The 24,903-nt window shown below is 43.4% G+C and overlaps 2 protein-coding genes and 1 pseudogene across 9 annotated transcripts in view; 1 reads left to right on the forward strand and 2 right to left on the reverse strand.

Annotated features, from left to right (window-relative positions):
• IFT81 (intraflagellar transport 81) overlaps nucleotides 1-24,903 on the reverse strand; it is a 219,202-nt gene that overhangs the window by 119,168 nt on the left and 75,131 nt on the right. The window lies entirely within an intron of this gene.
• The window catches only part of P2RX7 (purinergic receptor P2X 7), a 59,603-nt gene continuing 50,634 nt past the window's right edge, over nucleotides 15,935-24,903 (forward strand). For 3 of the 5 annotated variants that reach the window (XM_070475207.1, XM_070475209.1, XM_070475211.1), the window contains exon 1: nucleotides 16,051-16,185. In XM_070475207.1, coding sequence (XP_070331308.1) covers nucleotides 16,150-16,185 — 36 coding nt within the window. In that variant the 5' untranslated portion in view covers nucleotides 16,051-16,149. Of the gene's footprint in view, nucleotides 16,186-24,903 lie in introns of all 5 variants that reach the window. The other 2 variants (XM_070475208.1, XM_020882577.2) reach the window with 2 other exon arrangements.
• LOC110130512 (large ribosomal subunit protein eL21-like) lies at nucleotides 18,307-18,896 on the reverse strand (annotated as a pseudogene).

Raw genomic sequence — 24,903 nt, forward strand, 5'->3', positions numbered from 1 at the left:
TTCATACCACTAGGATGGCTGTTATTTACAAAATGGAAAATTACAAGTGTTGGCAGTGTGGAGAAATTAGAGCCCTCAGACGTTGCTGGTGGGAATGTAAAATGGTGCAGCTACTGGAGAAAACAGTTTGGTGGTTCTTCAGAAAGTTAAATATATGACCCAGCAATTCCACTCTTAGGTTTTCACCTGAAAGAACTGAAAACAGGGGGACTTCCCTGGTGGCCCAGTGACTAAGATTTCATGCTCCCAAAGCAGGGCACCAGGATTCAATCCCTAGTCAGGGAACTAGATCCCTCATGCCACAATTAAGAGTTCGCATGCCACAACTAAAGACCTCATGTGCTGCAACTAAGACCCGGTATAGCCAAATAAATATATAAATAAATAATATTTTAAAAAGAAAATGTATTGGAACTAGATAGAGGTAGTATTAAGTTCATCCCTCAATACATCTTATCTTCCTTCCTCGTTTGAATTTTCTCCATAGGAAAATCATACACACACTATATTAGGATCTACTGTTCAGCTTGTTTCTTTATAATATAAACTCCAAGAGGGGAGGGATTTTTATCTCTTTAGTTAACTCACATAAACCCCCAAAGAGTTGCTGACACTCATTATTTGTTGAATAAATGAATTAGAAAAAGTGTAGTGATGAAGCCGAGTCAGGCTCCCCCAACCTTCGATGTTTCTGTTGTTGTTTAGTCACTAAGTCGTATCTGATACTTTCTGCAATCCCATGGGCTGTATCCTGCCAGGCTCCTCTGTCCATGTGATTTCCCAGGCAAGAACACTAGAGTAGGTTGCCCTTTCCTTCTCCGGGGGATCTTTCCAACCCAGAGGTTGAACCTGAGTCTCCTGCCTTGGCAGGTGGATTCTTTTCCATTGAGCCACCTGGGAAGCCCCCTCCCCTCCATCCCTGTCTCTAATTCTGACTGGCTCTTGATCCTCAAACAAATGAACAATAATCCTTAGTCTGGGTTCATTTTTTCCTCCTTTCCCTAAAGAGCTAAATCCACAAGCTCTCAGCTCAGCCCTATAAACCCTTCTCTACAGAGAGTCTGAGAGAAGAAAGGCAGGAGAGAAGACAATGAATCCATCACTATGTGGAGAAACACTGTCAACTCCGTCACTCTGTGGCTGCCCATAGCAATTGATTGTAACCCCAAACCAGTGCTGTGAGGCCATCTTGGCCCCCAGCCAGCAGGACGTCGTTCCCAGCTGCTGCCCAGGTGCTCTTCAGCGGGGACATTTAGAGAAATGAGTCAATAACCATTTATGAACAGCCATTCTAACACAGCCCTGTACCAGGCATTTGGCCAAATTGCAAACGTAAGATATGATAACTCATTTAATCATTTACTCATTCATGTGGTTATCAAACATTCATTGAGCACATACTATGTGCCTTACACTGTGGCCCTTGATTTCACCATTTACAGTTGAACTTAGAGCTGAGGTGCCAACACTGTATAGACCAGATTTTCTCAGCTCTGGGCACTAATGACATTTTGGGCCAGAAAGTTCTTTATTGTAGGGGGTTGATCTGTGTATTGTCAGATGTCTAGCAGCATCCCTGACCATTAGATGCCAGTAGCACTTTCCTGGTGGCTCAGCTGGTAAAGAATCCACCTGCAATGCATGAGACCTGGGTTCGATCCCTGGGTTTGGAAGATCTCCTGGAGAAGGGAAGTGCTATCCACTCTAGTATTCTGGCCTGGAGAATTCCAGGGACTGTAAAGTCCACAGGGTCACAAAGAGTCAGACACGACTGAGTGACTTTTACTTACTCACTCATCACTCCCACAATCATGACAACTAAAAATGTCTCCAAACATTGCCAAATGTTCCCTGAGGGAGCACAATTACCCTTGTAATAAACCACTGGTTTAGATAAGTTGCTGTTGTTTAATTGCTCAGTTATGTCCGACTCTTTGCAACCATATGGATTATAGCCGGCCAGGCTACATCACCACACTGCACATACCCAGCTCTTGACACAGAGCCTTTCACATAGTAGGTGTTCAATAAACATGTGTTGTCTGAATTAATAAACAAAAGGATGGGAAAAGGATTGTGAGGAAGGTGCCAAGCTAGATGAAATCATATGGGCCCAGTGCCAAAGAACTGATGCTTTCAAACTGTGGTGCTGAAGAAGACTCTAGAGAGTTCCTTGGCCAGCAAGGAGATCAAACCAGTCAATCTTAAAGGAAATCAACCTGAATATTCATTGGAAGGACTGATGCTGAAGTTGAAGCTTCAATACTTTGGCCACCTGATATGAAGAGTTGACTCATTGGTAAAGACTCTGATGCTGGGAAAGACTGAGGGCAGGAGGAGACGGGGGCAACAGAGGATGAGATGGTTGGACAGTATCATCAACTCAATGGACATGAGTCTGAGCAAACTCCAGGAGACAGTGAAGGACAGGGAAGCCTGGTGTGCTGTAGTGCATGGGGTGGCAAAGAGTTGGACACAACTGAGCGACTGAACAACAACAATTTCCTCTGCAAAAACACGATCAGGTCATTTTACCTGGGCAAATAAATTCTCTATAGAGCTCTTCTCTGGCTGGGCCATATGATATGCCTTATAGTTGACCAGATTCCCTGTGAACACAAAGATTTCCTTCCATGCATGGACATGAACATGAACATAGTCGCACAGTTGTGTCTGACTCTTTGTGATTCCATGGACTGTGGCCTGCCAGGCTCCTCTGTCCATGGAATTCTCCAAGCAAGAGTACTGGAGTGGGTTGCCATTTCCTTCTCCAGGGGATCTTCCCAACCCAGGGATCAAACCCAGGTCTCCTGCACTGCAGGCAGATTCTTTACCAACTGAACTGCTAGAGAAGCCCATGCATGGAAGAGGCTACTCATTCAGGCTACTCAGCTCCAGGTCAAAGGACCATTTCATTGGTACCAGTGGCAGGAACTCTTGGTTTTCCTTCAATATCCATTCTCCTTTCTCAATAAAAGTAAGAAAACCCCCCATCAGATTTTAAGCAAGGAACATGGTCAAAGAGAATAAGGACTACATTTCCCATCTTCTATTGCAAGGAGGTGTGGCCACATGACTAAGTTCTAACTAATGGCAGTGACAGGCCATGCTCTTGAGGGGAAGAATATGTCATGTCCTTTCTTTCTCCTTTCCTCCTTTTTTCATCCTTCTATTTGGAATCTGACTCTGATGGGAAGTCATTTTGAACACCCTAGAGATGGGTCCCTGATGAACTCATTGCTCAGAGTTGCCATACCAGCCCTGGACCATTGTCATCCAGACTGTAAGTGAGAAAGAAATCCATTTTTACCTTATTTAGGCCACTGTTATTTGGTGTTTTTAATGCATGCAGTTGAGATCTGATCCTAACTGATACAGTGCCTGTATCAGGACATTTTCAATGGCCTTTAGGCAGAAAAGGGGAAAACAAACAAACAAACAAGGATGTCCATCCTTGCTAAATGCTAGTTTGAGAGTGCAATGCCTCATTTAATCACCAGGGCACCATAAGGTAGGTAATAACCTTTTACAGATGGGGAAAATAAGGCTCAAGGAGGTTAAATAACTTTCTTCCAATCACATAGAAGTAGCAGAGTTGTGAGGTGCACCCAGAACCACCTATGCATTTAGCTCCAGAAAATGATTTGCATATTAAAGACAGAGTTCTAATGGTATGTCCTAGAAAAGCTATAGCCCTAGGAAGGGCAAGAACCAGAGTGATTTCAGGGACCACATCAGTTAGAGTTGGAGGACTTTTACTCTATTGTTCTTCTTTTTACTTGATCCCTTAATGTCACTGCCTCTTGATTTATACTCATTTAAAAAAATTTAAAAACATTTTAAAAATGTGTCTTTATTTTTAGTTGCGCTGGGTCTTTGTGGCTGTGCACAGGCTCTCTCTAGTTGCAGCAAGCAGCGGCTACTCTCCACTGTGGTAGACAAGCTTCTCTTGTTGTGGAGCATGGGCTCTAGAGCATGGGCTCACTTGTTGTGGGGCATGGGCTTAGCTGCTCCCCAGCATGTGGGATCCTGGCCCAGGGATTGAACATGTGCCCCCTGCATTGACAGGTGAATTCTTAACCACTGGACCATCAGGGAAGTCTAATTTATACTCTTGATAGAGAGATCTCAATTGGTCACTGGCCAGCCAATGGTCTGGCTCTGCTTGGCAGCTGCCCATCCTCATCCAGTCAGCCCTGGTTAGGGATATGAAGGGCAGGGGCTGCTGGTTTCAGGTTGAGCTAGAAGTTAGGCATGGCAGAAAAATGTATAACCTCTGCTAAAATTAAATCTTTAAATATTGGCTTATTGAACCTGGGCAAAGAGCAACCACTGTCTTTGTCTTCTAGGATCTTATATCCTCTTATTATTATTGTTACTATAATTAATAACATATCACTATTAATTAACAGCTGCAATTCACCAAACACTACTATGTACCAGGCATGGTACTTTTAATGAGTAATCTCAAGTTAATTCCTTTAAGGAAAATCAGTCAGCCAGAGATCTTTTATCATGTATGGCAACCCAGAGACATTTGGGATGAAGAGGTATGCTTTGGGAGAAGAAGTATAGTTATTCAACTTTCACTTTATTATTCAACTTTATTTGGAGAAACTAAGTGGTAGGTGCAATTGAAAGGAAGGCAATCTCCTGGATAGGCAGATGCTAAGTAGGAGGCTGTTTAGGCATAAGAGAAATGGGGGTGGGAATGAAAAAGAGACAGACAAGGGAAATTAAGTTTGACTGGATAAAGTGGACAGTGAGCATTTTGATAAAAGCAATGAAATGGGCAGGGAGAGGTTCACAGATCTTCAAATCATGGATTCCCCCAACACCCTCTCCCTCTTTTAGCAGAAGAGAATTGGGGTGATCTCCCCAGCTCTTCTTCACGGAACCTCCTAGAGCTCAGCCTCCTGGCCCACTCTCAGCTAGGGCCCTCACTCCCTGTTTGTTGTACCTGCTCTGTAACATGTCACCATCTCCATGTGTCTGGCCCCAGCCTGGTGACCTGATCCCAGTTTCTATCCATTCCATTGGCTTCTTCATGTGGCTTGGAGCTCTTGAGTTGGACAGAGACTACCCTGATGAAAGCCACGTCAGTGACTCCACAGAAAGGGCGGAAGCAGGTCAACATCTTTGACATGAAGATGCTGTCAATTTGACAGGGGCCAAGATAATGAGACTATTTTAGTAAGCTAGTTTGATTGTGAGGAATAAATACTCAGTCACACTGGGTCACTGTGATATAATAAGAAATATATGTTAGGTCTCAGCTCCTGGTTCCTGACACAGAGCTCCTAAATTTCTTGGAATTCCCTGGGTGATAGGAACATCTTTTGTCCTAATGAGGCCACTCTTGGTGGGCTACTGGATAGGTTCAGGATAGGGGATGGTCACCAGAAAGACCAAGCCATGATTAGAGGCTTGAAACTTTCAGTCCCACCCCCCATCTTCCAGGAAAGGAAGAGGGGAGGGATATTGAGTTAATAACCCATCATGCCTATGTGATGAAGCCTCCATAAAAACCTAAACTACGGAGCTTGGAGAACTTCTGGGTTGGCGGACACATCCACGTGCTGAGAGAGTGACACACCCCAGTCCACGGGGACAGAAGCTCCTGCACTTGGGCCCCTGACAGACTTTGCCCTATGTACCTCTTCACCTGACTGTTCTTGTCTCTTAGTCCTTACAGTCAACCAGTAAACATGTTTCTCTGAGTTCTGTGAGCCATTATAGTAAATTACTGAACCCGGGGAAGGGGTCACAGGAAACCCAGTCTGTAGTCAAGTCAAAACCTGGGACCCACTACTTGTGACTGGTGTCTGAAGCTAGGAACAGCTTTGCGGGACTGATTCCTTAACCTGCGGGGCCTGTGCTAACTGTAAGTAGTTAAAGTCATAATTGAATTGTAGGACATCTAGTTGGGGAGAGACAAGAGAGACTTGGAAAATTGATTGGTGTGGAAAACCCACACATTTGGTGTCAGGAGTGTTGTGAGTATAGAGATAGACAGAGGTTTTTCTTTTAGTCACAACTATTATGCACGTGATCAGAGAAAAATATGTAACATGGGATTTCATGGGAAAAAAAAACAATCAAGCAGTTGCAAATGGGTCAGCCTTCTTGGACTCCAAAATTAATGAAGAATTCTCTGTTCAGGGTCACTCCAGGGACCCTTAGAGCTGGTGGATCTTCATGCCACAGTCCCACACTCAACTTCTGTCTGCTTTCCTTCTGTCTCTCTACTTCTACTTTTCATTTCATGTCCTAACTTTCCATCTATGCAGCATAACCTTATTCAGTGTTTCCCTCTATTCTCTGTAACACAATGCCCTGTCGGAATTACTGGTTTTTATCTCTGCTTTAATGACAGAGAAGGTAACTCACTGATACGAGGGAAGTATTTCCCCTCCTGAGAGTGAAATATTCAACTTTGGGGTTAAAAAGGAGAAGCTTTCATGTGGATATCCTGTTAAGTTAAAAAAAAAAAAAAACAAAACTTGGTTTCTAAAAAAATTAAACAAGCAGTTATCATGATCTAGCAATTTCACTTCTGGCCATATACCCCGAAGAACTGAAAATAGAGGCATGAGCAGAAATTTGTACAACCATGTTCAGAGCAAGACTTTTCACAAGAGGTAAACAGGTGGAAACAACCTGAATGTCCACTGGTGGGTGAGTGGATAAATAAAATATAAACAAAGAGAGAGGCAGAGTTATTCACATTTTAAAAGGAATGAAACTCTTTTTTAAAAAACTGAAGTATAGTTGATTTATAATGTGTTAGTTTCTGGTGTGCAGCAAAGTAATTCAGGTTATACACAAAGATTATATACATACATCTACTTAAACCCAGGTGATCGGTCCGAGCTGCTCATGGTCATTTCCTCTCTCTCGTCAGTAAAGGAATAGGCATGTGGCTAACTTCTATTACTAGAAGGTAGAGTAAGGTGGGGATAAGGGCTCTGGAAAAGATTTTTCCATGACAGAGACAAAGAATCGATCTTTCTTTCTGAAAAGTGAAAGTATTAGTCGCTTAGTTGTGTCCAACTCTTTGTGACCCATGGACTACAGCCAGCCAGGCTCTTCTGTCCTTGGAATCCTCCGGGCAAGAATACTGGAGTGGGTTTCCATCTCCTTCTCTAGGGGATGACATTGAATATTCCCAACCCAGGAATCGAACCAGGGTCTCCTACATTTCAGGCAGACTCATTATCGTCTGACCCACCAGGGAAACCCCTTCTTTCTGAGGATGAACCCAGCAACAAAGATCGTAGGGCAGAGATGTAGAAAGAACCTTGATGATGTTGCCAAGCCACAAAATCAACCTACTCTAAAATTTGTCTTCCCTCTCAATACCCTATTACATGAGATAATAATTTATTTCATATGAAGCCAGTTTGAGTCAAACATTCTATTTCTTTCACATAAAAATCACCCTAAATGACATAATTTTTAACTCCCAGCAAAAGATTAGCCCTGGATCAATGTACATATCCTTCTGTACTGTGTTCATACCTGTCCTGCTAAGACTGATGGAGAAAACAATGGGCCCATGATCTTGAAGAAACCCCACACACCTCTCTCCCATCCACCATTAGAAGAATGCCAGTTTTCCCCACCATTTCCCTATCCTCTGTGTTTAGGTTTACAGAACACCTCAGTTATCACCTGAATTGGCCAGCTCTTAAATTATATATATATATATATATATATATATATATATATATATATATATTTACTTAGCTGCATCAGGGCTTAGTTGCAGCATGTGGGATCTAGTGCCCTGACCAGGGATCAAACCTGGGTCTCCCGCATTGGGAGCATCTGCTGGACCACCAGGGAAGTCTCTGAAGTGACCAGTTCTTGATTAGGAAATGAATTTTAAAAGCTCCCAAGAAAAGCATGTGTATTTGGCTTGGATGTATTTGGCTTGGAGAGAAGATCTTGGGATAAAAGAAATCCAGCACCCATGAGAAGGATATAGGAATTACACCCAGAATAAATTGAGTGAACCAAGTCATTCTTAGGGCTCCGGTTGAGTTAGGGGGAAAATAAGAAGCTTCTTGCCCTGCACTGTGGGGCTAGCAAGGGATACAAGCCCCAGGAGAAGGGTGACTTTGGTGGAAGGAGAGGCAGAGACGTAGCTTTGCTCACAACGTTTCTGGAACAAATGTCGAAGACCAGAATAAAGGCAGTAGATATCAATGATGACAAACTCTAAAACTATCTGAGCCACTTGGCAAGCACTGGTTGGTCTCTGGGTGTGGAGGTGGGAGGTGAATCCTGTAGGTAGGAAGGCCCCCAGGCCTTTATCATAATTTTAGTCAATGTAGACTGTTGCAATAAGACATTCATAGTCTTTGATTCTCAATACTACCCTGGAATTCCTGTTTTCCTCGTTGGCTCTCTTCTTCTGGTTACCATAGCAACTGTTTTGAATCTTCTAACTCACAGAACGTCCTACTGCTCTGCCTCCCATTCTCTCGCATCCTCTTCTCTCTGACTCCTATTTCACACAAAAAAATAGATGCCATCTGACTGGGACCGCCCTGACCTTCCTCATTTACCTGCAACTGTACATCAACTTCTCCTCTATCTCACAGATTAGTCAGCAGTGTGGTCCAATAAAACCTTACGGTAGTGGAAATGTTCTACATTTTCAATATGGCAGCCATTGGTCACATGTGACTGTTGAGCACTTGAATTATGGCAAGTGAGATTGAGGAACTGAATTTTAAATTTCATTCGATTTTAATTAATTTAAATTTAAACAGCCATGCATGGCTCCTGACCACCATATTAAGACAACACCAACTTAGTGTAACTCAAAGAAAAACATTTTCGAATAAGAGGGCACTAGGATTTCTCCTAACTCTGTGACATCCCTGAGCAGTAGACTCTTGACCAACTTATGAGAATTATGAATTGGGTGGTAAGAAGGAACGAAGTGGGGGTTAGAGAGGCATGTTCACAGGAAACTGCCATGGAGAAATAAAGGTGAAATAAACATCATTTTGATGTGCTGCTTTTAGTAGCTCCAGTTACCAGGAAAGAAGCCACAGTGAATCTTGGCTAAAACATTGCATTCCTGAAGGAGAGTAAGAGGCTTGCATCATCATCTTATCATCTATTATCACTGCAAATCCATGCTAGACTTGACACTAGGGCAAAGTTTGAGTGGGAGAAAGAACCAAGCACCAGCCGGCTACCGGTGTGGTGTAATTATCATCTGAGTTATTTCAAACAACAAAACAGCAGCCAATTATCTTTGCATTTCTACCATAACACAAAATGTGTGCAACATGAACAGAATGGTGGCTTGATGATCTCTTTTGTGTAGCCGATTCTGTTCACTTTTGATGATTCTATCACATTTCAAACAGCTGCACATCTTTTTTAATATGAAAGGTTAGAATAACCGCATCCCTCTCCCACCACCGACCTCCTCTAAATGGCTGGCCAAATGCTCTGAGATCACATTTTTGAGTAATTTCTTTCTACTGTGATTGTAAATGCTTTTATCATACACTAAGTTCCTGCCTATCCTGTGTTTAATACTTGACTCTATTCTGTTCCATTAATTTACCTGTCAAGCCTCCTAACTAGTGCCCTTTAATCCTGCAGCATTATAATCGCTCTTAATATCTCCTATGGCCACTGGCTTCTTTGTGAACTGCTCTCTCCTTGCCTTCAGCGTGCACACACGCCCTTGTCTTCCTCTCCTTCCCTGATGCCTCTGCTGAATCTCCACGGTATTGGATTCTTTGGGGATCTGTCCTCAGCCCCCGTCTTTGTCACAATGCCCCCTCTCTGGGCCGAATGCCTGCCTCCACTCTTGCCCCTTCTATCCACTTTCCACAGTGCAGCCAGAGTGATTTTACTAAAGTGAAAACAAGATCATGTCACAGCGTTGCTTAGAAATTGACCTATTGCTCTCAGAATAAATTTCTGACTCCTTAACAACAGTAGAGAAGGCTGAAATATACTGGTTTTCCCAAAGTAGACCCTGAGACAGGGTCTGGGTGAAAGTAGCTTATTTGGGATGTGAGTCCAGGAGGGGGAGTGAGGAAGTGGCACAAAGAAAGAAGGGAAGGTAGCCAATACCCTAAGATTCACTCCCCTGGAATTCTGGAGTTGGGCACTGATCTGGGCTTTCACTTGAATGTGAAAGTGGAAGTCGCTCAGTAGTATCTGACTCTTTGCAACACCATGGACTATACAGTTCATGGAAATCTCCAGGCTAGAATACTGGAGTGGATAATGTTTCCCTTCTCCAGGGGATCTTCCCAACCCAGGAATCAAACCCAAGTCTCCCACATTGCAGGCAGATTCTTTACCAACTGAGCCACCTGGGAAACCTAAGAGTACTTGAGTGGGTAGCCTATCCCTTCTCCAGCGGATCTTCCCAACCCAGGAATCGAACTGGGGTCTCCTGCATTGCAGGTGGATTCCTTACCAACTGAGCTATCAGGGAAGCTCACTTGAATGGTGGACCTCTAACCATGATAGCCTCTGAGAAGCAGACATGGCCAGCGTTTAGAGAGACACAATGGGTAGAAAGAGAGAAACGCAGAGGGGGGAACATCACAGCTTAAGACAAATTGGAAGAGCAACCTCAGCACAGGACATTTTTGTTTCCTATTCTCCTGATGGGTTCTCACCATTTGGGGCCACATTTTATGCATTTCAGTTCTGTGAGATAACAGTGTTTCCTAGAAACAACAACAGCAACAACAACAAACCTTCCTTTTTTTCTGAAGGAAGTCATTTGATTTTCTGATTCTGTAACAGAAACACACACAAACACCCTTGACTAAGAAATTCACTCAAGCCCTCCAGCCTCCGTTTCATTCAAGACCTAAGCTCCTACTTCACAAGGCAACAGACCACTGTAGCCCATTTCTACTGTCTCCACTCTCATTAATCCTTATTTGCTCTATTTTTCATGGGAAAGTATCCCATTTTGAAGTTGTTATTTGAAGGATCTGTGGGATATTTGGATCTGGAGTTTCATAGACTACAGATGTGGAATTCCAAAGGCAGGTTTGGTCTGGAGATACAGCTTTTTAAAATCTGTCAGGGTTTTGTTTTGTTTTTGATAAGGTAATGCATATATAGGGTGGAGAAAAGTTCACAGAAAGGTAATAGGTAAGTCTCTCGACAAGGACTAATACCCAATTCTCTCCCTGGAGACCATCTTATATATCATTTCAGATACGGCCAACTGCATGGACATGAGACCTGTACAGTCACATAGGAACCTAGACTTAGAACAGATCTGAGCTTGGATTGATGCCCTGCAGATGCCATCTTGAAATACTTCATTTTTGAATAAGGGAACCTACATTTTTAATTTGCACTGCCTCTCCTCCAGTTAGGCAGTAGGACCTGTTTCTAGCTATATATCTCAGCGTTAAACAAATAATATACACATTTGCTCCTCTCACCCTCCCCCCCGCCCCTTTTTTTAGCTTTTGATGATTCTTAAAACAATATGTGTGAATTAAAATTTCCAGAGAGAAGATGCAAAAGTTATCAATACTGTTCACTAAATATTTCTGCTTCTGTTTCTGGGCATATGAGGAATATAAAGTGAGACTGAATTTTCTGGTTCCCAAGTGGTTGGATGGGGTCAAGCGAGCATTTAAATGCTCATTCAAGAGTTTGAGGTACTAGTTGTTCAATTAGTCTTAGTCTCTGGGTGACTACAATGAGCAAAACCTTCTGGGTGACCCCCCCATGGTCACTGCATGGATGAAAAATAAACTGTCATTGAAAAAAAAAAAAACTGGTATTGTTTTAAACCATGAGATTAGGGAGGTTGCTTGCTATTGCAGCATAACCTGTCCTTTCCTGACTGATAGAAATATTAAAATGCTGACACATAATTCACAGGAACCAACAGTGAGAGCCATAGGAAGATAAGGGAAACAGAGAGGTAAAAATGAGAATCTAGGAGAAGATGGGATCCAGGGGAGTTGTGGAAATCAAGGGAAGAGTTTGCTCCAAGCAGTAGAGTGGTCAATGGTATTGAATGTGTCCAAGAGGTCAAGGAAAATAAGAAATACAATATATACACTAAATCTAGCAACTGAGAATTGATAAGTTTATAAAAAACAGTATCCATGGAGAAGGAAACGGCAGCCCACTCCAGTACTCTTGCCTGGAAAATCCCATGGACGGAGAAGCCTGGTAGGCTACTGTCCATGGGGTCGCAAAGAGTCAGACACGACTGAACGACCACTGTCCATGGGGTCTCAAAGAGTCAGACACGACTGAGCGACTTCACTTTCACTTTTAGTTCTCGCATAGAGAACCAGTCTTCTCTTAAGAAAGGGAGAAGCAGGAGCTGCTTGCTGCCAGCAGTCCCCAAATCTTTTTTTTTTTTGGCTTTGCTTTTTATTTTCTATGTATCATTGAATATAATTAATACTGATCACCTTGAATTCATAGTTGAAACAAAGGAATAGACCTGAGACATCGCCAGCACTAGCCTAAGCAGAGCTGTCCCCTTTCTCTGCAGCTGTGGTTACTACTTCCTGGGTTAGAAGGAATAACTGGGAGCTCTGCATGGATCAGACCCTTCAGGCAAGAACCAGTGTGTTAATAGTGTGAATTAGATATACTGACTACCTGCTCTGCTTAATTGCTATGAAACTGAACTAATCAGCAATTATAAAGCACATACTTTGTTATGTGCTAGGTTCTGCCTCCTGGCCTGTAGATAATTTAAGAAGATCTAGGGAATACCATCAGACATGCTAATTGTATTTGGGTGTTAACAAAAGCAGATCTAGACAAGCTGTCCACTTAAATGGTACTTTTTGGTCAGAAAATATTTATTTAAAGATTGTGATCATGTAAAATTACTCAAACCTTCTAGCAAAAATATTTTTTGAAAAATAAACTAAATGCCTTTATAAAAAATAACAAAATAAAATAAAATAAAAAACAGTATCCATAAAGTGCTGGTGGTGGGGAAATAGTGGACAGAGGGCTGAGGAAGCAGAGAGGGAAGAGTACAAGGGATCAGCATAACAGTTCAGCAAAAACTCTAGAAAAAATACAGATGTCTTTGGGTGGTGGATAAGGGCAATACTGAAGTAATTTGCCTATTCTGAACACGTCTTAGAATCATACAATATGTAACCTGTGTCTGGCTTCTCTCACTTAGCATAATATTTATAAGATTCATCCATGTTGTAGCATGTATCAGCGCTTAATTCCTTTTTATGGCTCAATAATCTTCCATTGTATAGATCATATTTAAAAAAAACTTTCATCTGTTGATGGAAATTTGGGTTATCTGCCTATTCATTACTATATCACTAGCGATGGGTACTCTTGGAAATGAATGAAAGAACAGCACAAGCAGCACTGTCCAAGGTTCCAGTGGCTAAGACTCCACACTTCCAATGCAGGGGGCCTGGATTTGATCCCTGGTCAGGGAATTAGATCCCACATGCCATAACTAAGACTGAAGAAAGTGAAAATGAAAGTTGCTCAGTCGTGTCCGACTCTTTGCGACCCCATGGACTATACAGTCCATGGAATTCTCCATGCCTGAATACTGGAGTGGGTAGTCTTTCCCTTCTCTAGGGGATCTTCCCAACGCAGGGATCGAACTGGGGTCTCCTGCATTGCAGGTGGATTCTTTACCAACTGAGTTATCAGGGAAGCCCAAGACCAAGAATAGCCAAATAAAAAAAAATTATTAATTTTAAAAAGCTAGACAATTAGTCCCTCATCCCTCAGCACCTGTGCTCTAACTGTCAAGCTTTACTGTGGATCTCCTCTTCATACAGATGAAGATAACTGTATTATTCAGAGCCCTGGCAGGAAAGCAATGGTGTACTCCAGCAAGATAACTAACGATGGGACCATTTACAGAGTGTGGGCAGAGTTCAGAAAAACCATTAAGAGATGGTGAGCCCCCTGGGGCTGGCAACCAAATCTGAGCCTGAAGGGAGAAGGAGGGAGTGGTGCCCAGAAGTCCTACCATGTGCAGTTGGGTGGACAGAAGTCAAGAAAACACATATCTAACCTCACTGTCCTCCTGTTCTCCTGCCTCCTGAACTGGGAGCTGGGAGGTAAGGGAGTCCCTGACACAGCAGGTGAGAAAGTAAAAATCAACTCAGATTGGAAAAGTAAAAATCTGCCTGGCTACTTAGTAGGCAGGAAGAGCAGAAATGGATAAATTCCACTGCAAAGGAAACAAGAAACAGCATTTCTGTATAGCTACAAGATGATAATGGAGAAGGAAATGGCAACCCACTCCAGTATTCTTGCCTGGAGAATTCCATGGACAGAGGAGCCTGGCGGGCTACAGTCTGTTGAAGTGACTTAGCACATACAAGGTAATAATACTCCTCATCTTTGAGTGAGTGGCTGCTGCTTTGTTACTCACTGAGAAATGTCATCCTCTAAAATCACAGACTATCAAAAAAATAAAATAAAATAAAATCACAGACTATCAGAAACTTTGCTATTTGAAATTACATCAGTAAGAATGAAATGTTCCTGGGATTTCACTGGTGGTCCAGAGGTTTAGAATCCACCTTGCAATGCAGGGGACCTGGGTAGGATCCCTGGCTGGGGAATAAAGATCCCACATGCCTCAGGGCAACTAAGCCTGGGTGCTGAAGCGAGTGAATCTGAGTGCTCTAGAGCCCATGCACCACAGTTAGAGAGTCCATGCACCGCAATGAAAGATCCTCCATGATGCAACGAAGATCCTGTGTGCCGCAACTGAGACCCAACACAGCCAAATAAATAAATATTAAAAAAAAATAAAGAAGAATGAAAGTTCCTGTTTTGCCTGGGGAACCTAAGTCATCTTGACACAGAAAGGCAGTCTCGATTTGCAGCTCAGGTGCAGAACTTCCGATAAAGGGTTTCTGGAAACAACAGTCGACAACTGTCTTAGCTTTATTGCTTCCAAGGAAACAGGGCCCTGGGTCCATTTTGCAATCCAGATCTGAAGTTGGCCGTTTCATATAAACCTGCTTTGCTCTGAGCCTGTGAAAACTTGTGCATGCTCACGCTCAGTTGCTCAGTCATGTTGAACTCTTTGCAACCCCACGGGCTACAGCCCGCCAGGCTCCTCTGTCCATGGGATTTTCCAGGCAAGAATGCTGGAGTGGGTTGCCATGTCCTTCTCCAGGGGATCTTACCAAATCCAGGAATCAAACCCTGTGGCTCCTGCATTGGCAGGTAGATTCTTTACTACTGAGCCACCTAGGAAACTTGCTTTCATTTAAATTTTATCTAAACTCCACCTTTCCCAGAATCTGATGAGAACTCCATCCCTTTGATTGATGATGTACATGCCTTCATCAAACGGATTAATAAATCTAATTTTGTTGTATGGCAGGTTTGTTTCTTTTAGGCTGACTGGGTAGGTCATGGGTTGACCTCCCAGGGCATAAAGCAGGGTGGAAAGTGGATCTAGAGGGTTGGCAGGAAATAGTCCCCACAGAAATAAAGTCCTCTCCCAAACCCAGCCCCCAGCAAAACAGAACAGAGTGTTGTGAAGATGTGAGGGAGGAAGGAGTGGGGAGACCTTCATTCATCCAGTGTTCACATACATCTGAGGCTGAATAAAGGCTTCTAGAAATGAACCAATCTGTCTCTGAGTGGGCCTTGAGGCAATGGAAAGATCTGTGTTCTTTAAAGCACAGTGGGTCTCCTGACATTTAAAGGGTTGCCCCTTTACCCCAGCTGAAATGAGCCAAAAAATAGTGAAAGGGAAAAGGGGATAAGGCAGAATTCTTAAAATGCCCTTCCTTTGAACACCATCTTTGTGCAGGCATCTGGGGGAGGCCGGCTGGGGCGTGGGCATCCGTAGCACTTGGCTTCTCCTGTTTATTTCCTGACACTCCTGGGGCAATTGCCAAGACCCGCCCCCTCTCTGCCGTCATTGGAGGAACTCAAACTTAAAGCCTTCTGCTAAGAATCCGGACATTTCACTCTCTTCGTCCTGGCGGGTCTGCTGTGGCCGGTCTGGGAGGGTTGAGCCCTGGTCCAGCCCTGAGTGGACAGTGAGCCTCTCACCATGACAGCCTGCTGCAGCTGGAATGATGTTTTCCAGTATGAGACAGACAAAATCATCCGGATCCAAAGCAAGACTTATGGCACCATTAAATGGTTCTTCCACGTGGTGCTCTTTTCTTACATTGGGTAAGTTGGATGTGGGGATGACCCTAAGTCTCTGCAGTGGCTGGCAGCACAGAAAACCTCAAGGTTCAGCTTCTGGGGCACATCCTGAATTCCTTGAGGTTTTAAAATCTGAGATGTGAGGCTGACAGCCAGCTGGGGAGGAGTGGGAGTTGAGGGAGGAAGCAGCAGGCAGGAGGAAGCAGTGTCAGTCGGCTGCAGGAAGAAGCCACGGGAAGGGAGTATGACACTTTGGGTTCTAACCCAGGCCTGCTGGGGCAAGCTGGGCCAGGGCATGCCTGGGGAACGTGGGAAAATGCAGGGCAACACCCTGGATTCCAGCAGAGGAATCAAGGATTCAGGGTGCGCCTGGTATAAGGCTGTCATCCATGTGAGTCATCACCACTTCAGGGAGGAATAGGATCAGACCTGTAAATTCACTTTAGGCCCTCCCAGGTGTCAAGAAGACCTTCTTTGATTTTTTTTTTTAAACATCTTATTGAGGTATAATTCACATACCAAACAAGTCACTCGTTTAAAGTGTACAATTCAGTAGTTCTTATTATAGTCCGAGTTGTGCAACCATCACCATAATCAATTTCAGAATGTTTTCATCACTTCAAAAAAACCACCCCCACATCCCTTAACCATCACTTTTATCCACCTATTTCCCTGCAGCTCTAGGCACCCACTATTGTATTTTCAGTCTCTATGGATCTGTCTATTCTGGATATTTCATATAAATGGAATCATGCAATCTGTGATCCTCTGTGTCTGGCTGCTTCTACTTAGCATCGTGTTTTCAAGGTTCATCCATGCTGGAACATGTATCTCTACTGCATTCCTTTTTTTGGCTGAGTAATACTTCATTATATGGATATACCACTGTGGGGTGGAAATCTGGGTTGTTTCCAGTTTTAGGCTATGATGAATGGTGCTGCTATGAATGTTTGTGTATGAACATGTCTTCAGTTTTCTTGGGTATGTACCTATAAATGGAACTGGTGGATCCTTCGGTAAACTCTATTTTTAACCTTTTGAGAAACTACTCAGTTGTTTTTCACAGCGGCTGCACCATTTCTTTTCCCACCAACAACGTATGTTCCATTTTCCCCACACCCTCATTATTACTTGCTATTGTCTGTCTTTTGGAGTATAGGCATCCTAGTGAGTGATTAATTCATTGTGATTTTTAAAAATAATTTATTTTATTTTTGGTTGTGCTGGGTCTCCATTGCTGCATGCAGGCTTTCTTACTGCACTGGCTTCTATTGTTGCAGAGCACAGGCTCATGGGCTTCAGCAATTGTGGCTCGTGGGCTCAGTAGTTGTGGCCCATTGGCTTAGTTGCTCTGCGGCATGTGGAATATTCCCAGACTAGTGATTGAACCATGTTCCCTGCAGTGGCAGGCAGAATCTTATCCACTGCACCACGAATGAAGTCCTCATTGTGATTTTTGACTCATAATTCCCTAATGGCTAAGGCCCCCCTGCCTGCTCCCTGTGATGATGGCGGTGATGATGATAACTTGAATCTATTAGGAGACAGTGTAGTTTACCAGTTAAAGGTTAAAGCAACTTATTTCATAAGCCTGGCTAAGTTTCCTTGACTAAGTCACTTAACCTCTCAGAGCCTCAGGTTCTGCATCTGTTCATAGCTCTGTTGTGATAATTAGAAAAGGCCTAACAAGCCCTTATTGATGCCTAGCGTCGGGTAAGAGCTTCACAAATGATAGCTCTTTTTAAAAAATAATCTTTTTTAATATAATAGGTACTTTCATAAACACTCTCTCCTTTGACTTTTAAAGTAACCATGCCCAAGCTTGAATTTGAGATCTGGAAATGTGGATTCAAAAATCCTTCACTTTTTTGAGCCTTGATTCCTCATCTGTAAAATTGGAATAATATTTGTGAGAGTTAAAAGAATTAATAAAATGTAAAACAGCTGTGAAAAATACTCAACATATGGCCAGGCCTTACCAAGTGTTAGTTCTTCTTCTTCTTTTTTTTTTTTTATAAATATCTGTCAATTTATTAAAAAATGGAGCATACTGAACAACAAACTATCTTACATCTTTAAAGAAGAAAAAACACTAAGTTTGAAAAGACATCACCCACTGAATTTGGACACAACACCTCTACTCAATTAAGAGAAACATTTGTACAGTCCAGGTCTTTATTTTTACACCCTTCAGGCCATGAATTCATAGGGAATGGGTTCCAACAGTTCGGATTCCTTTCCATTGATCCTCACAAAGTGTGCTTCTCTGCGTGGAGCAGGCTGGCACTTCAGCTGAACCCAAGTCCCTTTCTCTTTGACTTCCTTCTTTTTCTGATCATTTTCCTTCACACGTTTTAGAAAGCTATCTCGGCTCTTAGAGTGCTTAATATGCTCAATACACACATTAATTCTCTTGGCAAGAATCTTGCCCTTAATTTGTTTGTTTACAATGATGCCAACAGCATGCTGGGTAACATTGTAGACTCTCCCAGTTTTGCCATGGTAACATTTGTGGGGCATTCCTTTTTGAACAGTACCCATTCCCTTGATATCTACAATATCATCCTTCTTGTAGATTCGCATGAATGTGGCCAAAGGAACAACTCCATGTTTCTTTTTTTTTTAAACTCCATGTTTTCTAAAAGGCCTAGAGAACACGTAGCGGGTGCCCCTCCTCTTTCCCTTTGTGTTGGTCATTTTGGCGAATTACTGGAAGATGGTGGTTCTGGCCGAAAAGCAGTTCTTCTTAAGAATATTACTAGGATGATCATTATTCGAGTCATATGTTTACTATTCAATAAATAATAAGCATGTATGTTAAAATTCTAAAATAAAACATATTACTTAGACCAGATATCACTGAACAGATAATAAAGAACATAGTTAGCAAATGCTCCCTTATGAGTCGATACATAGATCACATGTCACAATTCCACACTGTGATGTGGTCTCCCGGTATTCTTGGGCCTAGCATGCAATGTCTTAAAAGCAGATTATTGTATATATAAGAACAGATTATTATGAGAACACCTTACAATGATAAATATTTTTCTTTCATATGGTGGAATTTTATCTTAAGAGCATTTAATTCCCTCAAGTTCAGCTTACATGATCCACAGGAGCATGGAGAGAGAGCACAATTTATTTATTTATTTATTTTTAATTTTTTAAAATTTATTTATTTTAATTGGAGGCTAATTGCTTTACAATATTGTGGTGGTTTTGCCATACATTCACATGAATCAGCCACGGGTGTACATGTGTTCCCCACCCTCCCTCCCCATCCCATCCCTCTGGGTCATCCCAGTGCACCAGCCCTGAGCACCCTGTCTCATGCATCGAACCTGGACTGGCGATCTGTTTCACACGTGATAATATACATGTTTCAGTGCTATTCTCTCAGATCATCCCACCCTCGCCTTCTCCCACAGAGTCCAAAAGACTGTTCTATACATCTGCGGAGACAGCAAAATTTAAACAGTGCAATGATTCAACAATTGGGTGCCTGGGACTAAGCTCGTGATGGGGTTCCCTCAGTCTCTGTTCCCGCATGCCTCTCATAAGAGTGAGCATCTTGCCACCCTACCTGTAAATGTTTTCCACCCAAAACATCCCCTAAAATAAGCCAACTCCTTCACCTTCACCTAGAGCAAAACTGGAAAAACAGCAATTTGTTCCAGAGCTGAAGGGAAAATTGGCTCTGATGAACTCATGGGGAGGTGGAAGATCTGTTTGCTATGCTTTGTGGACAATTTAGGGTGGCTCAGCAGTAAAGAATCTGCCTGAAATTCAGGAGACCCAGGTTTGACCCCTGGGTTGGGAAGATCACCTGGAGGAGGGCAAGGCAACCCACTCCCATACCCTTGCCTAGAGAAACCCATGGACAGAGGAGCCTGTAGTCCATAGGGTCACACAGAGCTGGACACGACTGAAGTGACTCAGCAGCAGCAGCAGTAGCGGTGGACAATTCAAGGATTTACCATAGACAACTTTAACAAGGCACAATTTTTACCTTAAGTGCTGACTTTACAAGATAACCCCCACATAAAATGCTTCTCCACTGTTTATATTTTTAAAATATAAAACTGAAGAAAAAGTATTTCCGGCTCTGCTTTCTCCCCCCTCTATGTTAACCGTATATTTATTTACATCTCACTGAATGAAGTCCCATAGAACACTGGTCTCCAACCTTTTTGGGCACAGGAACTCACTTTGTGAAAGACCATTTTTCCACAGATAGGGGGTGGGTGTGCGCGGTGGGGGGCTGTGTTTCGGGTGGTAACGCGGGCAATGGAGAACAGAAGATGAAACTACCTTCGACGGCCCACAGCTCATCTCTTGCTGTGCGGCCCGTTTCCCAACAGGCCGCGGCAAGTATGGGTCAGTAGCCCAGGGTTTGGGGACCCCTGCCATAGAACACAGCTTGGAAAATGCTGCCTTACAATGTACTGTGAGGCCTCAAGTTGATATAACTGCAGCTAGGCCATCTGTGAAATGGGTAGACCCACGATGCACAAAGACTGGGGGAAGGTAGTTGACATCAAATAGGACTAATGTGGACCAGATGCGGAAATCCGGACAGCTTTAGGTAATACTCACGATATATATAGCAACAGGGGGAGCATTCTGGTCATGGGGTCCTGGGTTCAGAGGCTGTCTACACTGGCTGAAAAGGCAAAGAGTCAGGATAATGAAAGAAGACAGGGAGGTACAAGGCAGAATAGAGGAAATAAGACAAGAGGCTGATCAGCATCTCATAGTCCCTCACAACGGGGTTCAGATTTAGAATCAAAGGCAAGGGCTGTGGCTACAGGCAAGATGGAGCAGCTCCAAATTCCAGGGCTCCGGGAGTGCGTGAAGAGGATACTGAGTAGGACTGTGTTAGGCAGAATTGTTTGGCTACTACCTGACAGAAACCTAAGTCATGTTAGCCGCCAAGCCACATGGGGGATTTATTCTCACGTAACTGGGCAGTGGAAGAGACGGAGCTGTCCTCACATATGGATGGTTAGAAAAGTTCAAGCTTTGTGAAACTGTGGGGGCTGGGTCTCTCTCCACACAATTTTTTTTTCCCCATTTATATTTCTCTCCCCACATCTTGGCTCTATTTCTTGAATAGGCTCTCTATGTAACTAGATGTCACATTCATATCCCCACATCCTCCCCTTTTAGCAACCCCAGAGGAACAAACAAGTCTTTTCTGATAGCTCTGACAAAAAATTTACAGAAAAGACTCTGATTGGTTGTGCTGTGCCATGCTAAGTTGCTTCAGTCATGTCCAGCTCTTTGTGACCCTATGAACTGTAGCCCGCCAGGCTTCTCTGTCCATGGAATTTTCCAGGCAAGAATACTGGAGTGGGTTACCATTTTCTACTCCGGGGGATCTTCCCGACCCAGGGATCCAACCAGCATCTCTTATGTCTCCTGCATTGGCAGACAGGTTCTTTACCACTTGCGTCACCAGGGAAGCCATGACTGGTTGAAGTTGCTCAGTCATGTCCGACTCTTTGGGACCCCATGGGCTGTAGCCTGCCAGGCTCCTCTATCCATGGGATTCTCCAGGCAAGAATATTGGAGTGGGTTGCCATTTCAAGCTTGAGTTAAATATCCATCCCTGAACTGTTGGTCCTTTATTGGACCGGAACCTGGTGGTCCAGAGTCGATGATGATAGAGTGAAAGAAGGAAAGAGGCTAATATTCCCTGGGTTACGCAGGTTCCCGGCTTTTGCATTCCAGGGAATCAGCCAGAAATAGAGAGATAAAGAGAGAGAGGAAGGGAAAGAAAGAAAGAAAGACATGGGGACCAAAGCTCTGATGGAGCAAAGGTGTTTTAATCAACATGGTGTGGGCATATATACTGTCTTACAAAGTCGTTATTCTCAGCAAAGATAAAGATTAAAATTCCAGACTTACAAAACACAAAGTGATCCCTATTAAAGTGAGAAGAGGGTTCAGTTCAGTTCAGTTCAGTCGCTCAGTCGTGTCCGACTCTTTGCGACCCCATGAATCGCAGCACGCCAGGCCTCCCTGTCCATCACAAACTCCCGGAGTTTACTCAGACTCATGCCCATCAAGTTGGTGATGCCATCCAGCCATCTCATCCTCTGTCGTCCCCTTCTCTTCCTGCCCCCGATCCCTCCCATCATCAGGGTCTTTTCCAATGAGTCAACTCTTATCAGGTAGCCAAAGTATTGGAGTTTCAGCTTCAGCATCAGTCCTTCCAATGAACACCCAGGACTGATCTCCTTTAGGATGGACTGGTTGGATCTCCCTGCAGTCCAAGGGACTCTCAAGAGTCTTCTCCAACACCACAGGTCAAAAGCATCAATTTTTTGGCGCTCAGCTTTCTTCACAGTCCGATTCTCACATCCATACATGACCACTGGAAAAACCATAACCTTGACCAGACAGACCGTTGTTGGCAAAGTAATGTCTCTGCTTTTTAATATGCTATCTAGGTTGGTCATAACTTTCCTTCCAAGGAGTAAGCGTCTTTTAATTTTATGGCTGCAGTCACCATCTGCAGTGATTGACTCATCACCATAATGAGAAACTAACAAAGGAAATGCCTGGATTCCTCAGCCCCTTGGAAAGGAGGAAAGGTGTGCCTCTCCTCTTAATTCCTGAATATTCAGGAATTAATAAGGGCCATAGGTTTCCTGACAGATCCAAAACAGCACACAGGAAGCCTCCTGACACTGAACCAATCCTGTGGCCAGGTGCACGATGTCACCTAATTGGTTAGTCCTGGATCATGTGCTGGCTCATGTGGCAGGAATTAGGGAGAGGGCACAGAGCTGAACCATGTCCTGTGGCTCTTAGAAAAGAAGAATTCTGCTGCCAGAGGAAGTAGGAAAAGTGGGTGGAAGGAAGAGACAGACAAAAACCAAATAGCCACTACAGGTCCTTCCAAAAGCCAGGAATTCCAGGGACTTCTGAAGGCTACAGGTCTATCCCTGGCTTGTCTCAACCCCGTACCTGGGCTGTGGAGACTCTGCCCCAAATTATTGTCAAGGTTGGGGGATTGGTATTCTCAACAGAAAGTGCCTCTGAGAATCAGCTCCTAGTTTTCCAAGACATACTCTGTTTCATCTTCTGGCCTCAATGAGATGGGAAGAATGGGATAATGATGACTACACTCCAGGAAAACTGAGATTCAAACACCTGAATGACAATAAAGATAACTGCTTTCTACTGTTAGCTTTATTTATATCATCTCATTTGATGTGCTGGGACTTAAGTATTCTCTTCATTATTTCACAGATAAGGAAATGAAAACTATGAAAGATGGAGTTACATTATAAAAAGTCATCCAGTTAGAAAGTGAATGAGTGAAGTCACTTAGTCGTGTCCGACTCTTTGCGACCCCATGGACTGTAGCCTACCAGGCTTCTCTGTTCATGGGATTTTCCAGGCAAGAATACTGGAGTGGGTTGCCATTTCCTTCTCCAGGAGATCTTCCAAATCCAGGGATTGAACCCGGGTCTCCTGCACTGTAGGTAGATGTTTTACTGTCTGAGCCACATTTCAATCCAAAACAAATATTCTTAACCCACAAACCATACTGCTAAAGTAGTTATCTGTCAGATTTTGAAAGCCCAGACACTGGGTCTCCTCAACATTTAGCCAATCATTCTTCCTTTTCACCAGGCTCTTCTTTGTCTTTCTGAGTTGACCAGGGCAAGTGAAGGATGAGGATGGAGGCTGGGATGAGCATCCCATCACTTTGTCTTTCTCCATTGTTTATTCATTCCCCCAATGTTATTATTTTATTTTGTATTTTTATTTATGTGGCATGCGGGATCTTTACTTGTGGCATGCAAACTCTCAGTTGCAGCATGTGGGATCTAGTTCCCCAAGCAGGGATTGAACCTGGGCCCCCTGCATTTGGAGCACAGAGTCCTAGCCACTGGACCACCAGAAAAGTCCCCATTCCCCAAATTTCAGAGTATCTACTATGAGTCAGACACTGTTGTTTAATGGCACTAGAGAGTATATTAATAACAAGTCACTGAAACAAAGTTCTGGCAACTCACTGCATTATATTCTAATGGAGGAAAGAGACATGATAGGAAAATGCAGAAACATAATAAAATGTCTGATGGTGTTAAGTGCTATGAAGAACAATAAATTGGGGAAGAGGACAGAGAATGGGCATATGGGCTGAGATCTGCCCAAAGAAAGGGAGCAAGTCATGAAATATCTGGAAGAAGAGTGTTTCTGATGGAGGGAATAGGAAGTGCAAAGGCCCTGAGGTGAGGACTTGATCAGGGATTCATGGAAAAGCAAGGAGGTCAGAGCGGTAGAAGCAGAGTGAAACGTATTGAAGGAGAGGTAACCTGGGTGGAGATGGGAGGACAGATCATTCAGGTCCTTGAAGGCCACTCTGAGTTCTTTGGATTTTATTCTGAATGAGTTGAGAAGCCATAGGAAGATTTAAAGCTGAGAAGTAAAAGATATTGGTGTTTTCTTGGGAAGATTTCCCTCTTCACTGGAGACTAGTCCTCTCAAAAGCTTTTCCAATAAATACAGAAAAGCAGGGAAGGTTGAGAGAGAAATGGGAGAACAAACTCCACTCACAACTGCTTCTTCTCCTCAAGTTAGCCTCCGCCCAGGCCAATAGCAAAGGCAACATTGTCCTGCACAGCCTCAGGCTGTCTGTCACCATGGAGATGGTGCTGTTGTGCTAGTTTGCAATCATTAAATGTAGCTCCTGGGTGGCTGCCCATTTCCGGAGGGTGA

This window comes from Odocoileus virginianus, chromosome 12, assembly GCF_023699985.2.
Source record: "Odocoileus virginianus isolate 20LAN1187 ecotype Illinois chromosome 12, Ovbor_1.2, whole genome shotgun sequence".
Classification (NCBI taxonomy): Eukaryota; Metazoa; Chordata; class Mammalia; order Artiodactyla; family Cervidae; genus Odocoileus; species Odocoileus virginianus.